This window comes from Sinocyclocheilus grahami, unplaced genomic scaffold, assembly GCF_001515645.1.
Source record: "Sinocyclocheilus grahami isolate Dianchi unplaced genomic scaffold, SAMN03320097.WGS_v1.1 scaffold4.1, whole genome shotgun sequence".
NCBI lineage: Eukaryota > Metazoa > Chordata > Actinopteri > Cypriniformes > Cyprinidae > Sinocyclocheilus > Sinocyclocheilus grahami.
Window position 1 is genome coordinate 2,175,321 of NW_015505183.1, and position 5,352 is coordinate 2,180,672.

Here is a 5,352-nt window from a genome sequence, read left to right on the forward strand (position 1 = left end):
TGATAATTTTGCACAATGCAAAGCATTTAAAAATACATTTAAATTTAAATATTTCAGTCTTAATTAAATGATTTTTTTGTAGTTACATTAAATGATTGGTGTTGTGCTGCTGTGACTTTACTTGAGCAGGCTCACTATTGGCTGATTCAGAGGTCGAGGTCGGCCATTTTGTGTTGACATCATTGTAGTCCTTAGTTCACAACACTTAAGTGTCACCTCAGTCAACACTTAAGAATCAGTCTTAGACTTTACTGAAAGTTGCTTTTAGCGTCTTTATAAAAGTCTCCTACTCTTAGAAAAGTCCTACTTTTTACTAAGAATTTTTTGACACTTAAGTCAAAGCTTAAGACTATTCTTAAGAGCATTTCTGAGAAGTTTTATACATATGGGCCCAGATGTCGAACAACATAAAAGTACATTAAGAGTAGTACATGGGTCAAAGACGTAAAGGGGTTTTCAAGCATTAAAACGATGAAAGTTTGACACAGCTTTAATTTTTTTACGTACATTAGAATGTGTCCAGTTTAATTTCTTCTTCTTCTTCTTTTCTGAGCAAAAAATAAATAAAATAAATAATAATGACTATCATACATTTTTACCATGATTTACCGAAGACACCCACTAAATGTCATTCAGTGTAACAATAGTTCATATACCAAAAAATCTTATCAGGCGTATTTAGAACAAGAATCATTAGATGGCATTAAAAAAAGACTGTATTTAAGGATCACAGTGCAGCCCCCGAAAACAAATTAACTGTAATTTTTAATCTTTACCTATCTTTGCCACTATCCTTGAAACCACTAGGTTTTACCCATTTGTCAGCCAGAAGTTTTTAATCATTTAAAATATGTCTTTGACCCACATATGACTTGTGTGCTTAAAGGTAAAATACATAAAACAGACTTTTCCACTATCAACAAGTGAATGATACTGTAATATTTTTTATTAGATTATATATTATTTGTTATTATTCTCCTATGCCTTCTTTTAAAATACATTGTTTAAAAAAAACACAATAATATAGTCATATTTTTGTATATATTTAATTTATTGCCACATTGTCATATTGTTATTAATAGTCACCTTCCTGTCAGATTATTAGTTAGATCTTTAGTAAATGCTGCAAGTGTATTGCAGAGACCGGCTCACTCACAGATCACGGTTTCATGTCATGAACAATAGCACACATGGTATACTTTTATGGTGTTTTTATGGCATTGTCTCTTTTGTAAGTGTTTTACCTAAAGCAAACTAGTTTGTTTTCAAAGTATATCCTTGATTGCCTCAAGATGTCGACTGGATTGTGTCATTTGTTCTAATGCTGTCTTCTGGTGGGGCAGTGGAATGATGCGTGAGGGTTGGAAATTGTGGAGCAACAGCTCAGAGGGTCACAGCAGCGATCCCGAAGAGGAGGATGAAGAAGAGATGGCGTTCAGAGAGATTGAGGAAGACTCCGAGGAGATGATGGACTTAAGTGATCTACCTACAGCTCTGTTTGCCTGTACCGTGCATGAGGCCGTGTTCGAGGAGGACAGGCAGAGGGTGAGAACAAATTTAAAAAAATCTTTCTGTTCCCATTTGCATAGTAAAAAAAATTCACTCGCATCTGTTTATACAATAGTTCACCCCAAAATGAAAATTCTGTTACCAAAAGTGTTTTTTTGTCCATACGTTGAAAGTCATTGTTGTTTTGGACCTCACTAACATTGTATGGACAAAAACAGTTCTTCAAAATATATCCTCCACAGAAGAAAAGTCATACAGGTTTGGAAAGACGTTCATTTTTGCGTGAATTCCTTTAAGGGTCTATCTGAGCTTGAGATGAGGCATTGTGGGATAAAAGGCTTTCTTTCCCACACAACACAATCCAACACAATCAGCAGGCTTTGAGTGCTTGTTAGGTGTCTTTGTCTTTTTCAGCAAACTCTAGTTTTCCAAATCGGGCATGTTCAAAGCTAATGGAGGTCTTGTGAGCAGTACATTTGAACCTACATTCAGAAGCCAGCACTTTAAGGCCCCGAGGACAACATCTGACGTTCACACTGCGTTGCTTTAGCATTCATGGAATATTTTTGCTGCCTGTTGAAGCTGTAACCTCTTACCTGAGGAGTGGCAGGGGCTGAGAAGAGCTTTTACTTCCCCTATGGTAGAGGAGATAAGCGGAGAAGTGATTTCTCAGCAGCGAGAGAGAGAGAGAGAGAGAGAGAGAGAGAGAAACAGAGCCATTCAGGTCACTGGCTGAAAATAGAGCGTACATGCTTCCTTCTGAAAACCTCTTGTGCTTCTCTGAAAATATTAAACCTGAATACTTAATTGTTGTGTTGGGAACAAAAATGAATATCTTGTTTGTGAACACACTCAGCAGTAGAACTAAAACCTGCTTCCTTATTTTCAGCTTAGTCTCTCCTTGTTCTTTGTCTTGATCTTTTAGGCATCATATCATGAATTTTTATTATTTTTTTCCCCTGAGGTCCATTTATAATATTAGTCAAGGTTTTTATTTTTCAGTATAATTTGTTAGCCCCATCTTTTAAATAACTGCTTCTTTATTCAGGTCACTGGCTGAAAATAGAGCGTACATGCTTCCTTCTGAAAACCTCTTGTGCTTCTCTGAAAATATTAAACCTGAATACTTAATTGTTGTGTTGGGAACAAAAATGAATATCTTGTTTGTGAACACACTCAGCAGTAGAACTAAAACCTGCTTCCTTATTTTCAGCTTAGTCTCTCCTTGTTCTTTGTCTTGATCTTTTAGGCATCATATCATGAATTTTTATTATTTTTTTCCCCTGAGGTCCATTTATAATATTAGTCAAGGTTTTTATTTTTCAGTATAATTTGTTAGCCCCATCTTTTAAATAACTGCTTCTTTATAAAGCATTATGTTGTGACACAAGGCAATTTGACAAAATGTGCTGTACAAAATGTGAAGGTCAGACTGAAATGATCAGGGACCTGTTTTCTGACATATTCTGACATTTTTTATCTTCAGAAATAATTATATTTTTCCTCCCTACATCTCCTTGCATACCGATCTTGCATGCCCAGCCATCATTTTGTGCGGTGATAGTTAATTATTTCAGGGTTCTGAGACAAGAAATCCAAGAATTTAGGAACAAGTTGTTTTTGCTTAGATTACTGTTTAAAGTGTTTTTTTTGTTGTTTTTTTCAAATTAGTCTCTTATGCTCACCAAGGCTGAATTTATTTGACCAAAAATACAGTAAAAACACTAATATTGTGAAATATTATTACAATTTGAAATAACTGTTTTCTATTTGAATATATTTTTAAAATCGAATTTATTCCTGTGATGGCAAAGCTGAATTTAAAGCAGCAAATACAGTCTTCAGTGTCACATGATCCTTCAGAAGTCATTCTAATATCCCGATTTACTGCTCAAGAAACATTACTTATAATAAGTGTGTTCAATAGAACAGCATTTATTTGGAATAGAAATCTTTTGTAACTGTGACAAGTGGGGTGGGCCGGTGACGCGAGTGATACAGCTCTCGGCCCCGCTCCACTCGTCACAGTAACATTCTAAATGTCTTTACTGTCACTTATTTTTTCATAATCTTGCCCTCCACTGAAGCTTGTGATTAGCTCTTGTTCACATTTAGACTTCGAAAATGTAAATATAAAAGTCTTTACTGTATTTTTTTTTTATTTAATTATTAATTTCTTACTTAATCTCTTTATGACCCCGGACTTTTACATTGTAGTATAAATAAAACCTAAAAATAACCATTAGCAAATATTCTGTATAGGTTCCTATTAGGTTGTCACACAAACCTCCCTACAACATTCTTGGAATGTTAGTACAGATTACTAATATAGAACCTAAAGAGAGTGTTTCTAGAATGTTAGGGGGGGGGGGAAAGGAACCATTTACTAACATGTTTTCCAGGTAGGTTTAATAAATGGTCTTTTTTCACTGCCATTCATTTGTATGTTTATATGTTTTCATATAATTTTCTTTTCTTTTTTTCAGGAAAATTAATTTTTTTATGACATAATTACTTTGTACGTTCAGCTGGCCATTAATATTGCTACACTCATATGCATTCATGACCTGTTAATGAGTACAACTGAGGCTTAGACAACATTGACGGGTGTTTGCTATCAATACTAGTAAAAGCTTTGCTTATATCTTTGTTATTGCGTGAGTGCTTTATGACTATGAATGTTTTTGTGTGTTTTGTGTATTTGAATAGTATATTTGGGTCATTATCCTGAGGGTAAAAAAGATGGATAAAACAGTGAGGACTAGAGGTTACCCATAATGCCTTTCCCTCTGTGACCCTGTGTACTGCCCTGTAGATTGTGTGTGTCTTGTACTAATGAGTGCAGTTATCCAGAGCAACCATGAACATATATTGCTGTGACTGTGAGTGACAGTGAAATGATATTTTGGCAATCACTTTGTACCATTTATCTAGAGACGGCTATTTGAAATCACACTTTTCTCTTGTCAAAACACCTCACATCCCTGAGGGCTAAATAGGGCTCTGTCTCTCTCTCTTTGTTTGAAAAACACAGAAATGCTCTTTACTTTCAGCTCTTGAGATACACTGAATGTGATTTGTGTCTTTGGGTGGAGCTCTGAACATCTCTGTGGGCAAACAGCTGGCCTTTATTTCTGAGAAATAAAAACTAGAGCTTTCACAGACGCCCCCCGGCACCCACAAATTCTCATTTACTTTGTGTGACTGGCACAAGAGAAGCTCTCTTTCCCTCCTTGCCTTTTGCTCTCTCACACACATATGCATACACACACACAAATACACATTCTTTCATTTGGTTGCGTCTGGCAGCCTGGTGTTCTCGTTTCATTAAGACTGTTGACCTGCTTTGGTGGCACGTGCCTCAACTCGAATCGCGACCCCTCCTTCCCTCTCTGTTCACTGAGCTGTATCAGGGTCAAAATCCTGCCTGCCTCAGCACTGAGACTCTTCAAATGGGAGTCAAAACAGTGGATCTGAGCCATGTATCCTTAGATTAGAATCTATAAATAGTCCCTTTATAAACTCACCCAAGAGATCAGGTTGTTGAGAATGATGGGTTAGATAGATAAATGCATGATACATAAAGGATCATTTACATTCAGCAGTCATTATTTTTCTGTTACACCTTTAAACATTTGCCACACTTAAACAAGCTAGCAAATGCTCAAGTTTTTTTGCATGGAAATGCATGTATGGTGTTTGTGACAATTGCTCAAATGAGTGGCAAAGGAGACTGATACTAAAATTAAAAATATATATATTTTTGTGCCAGTAAGCATGTGGTGTCAAAGTGTCAACCTAGTTTATGTGTTTTCCATGTTTGGTCAGTGTTTCTGTGCCGTA

The 5,352-nt window shown here is 35.9% G+C and overlaps 1 protein-coding gene across 1 annotated transcript in view; it reads left to right on the top strand.

Moving 5' to 3' along the window:
- Positions 1-5,352, top strand: part of rcan3 (regulator of calcineurin 3) — a 38,091-nt gene that overhangs the window by 2,780 nt on the left and 29,959 nt on the right. Inside the window, exon 2 of the mRNA XM_016268594.1 lies at positions 1,344-1,545. Coding sequence (XP_016124080.1) covers positions 1,348-1,545 — 198 coding nt within the window. The 5' untranslated portion in view covers positions 1,344-1,347. The remainder of the gene's footprint in view (positions 1-1,343; positions 1,546-5,352) is intronic.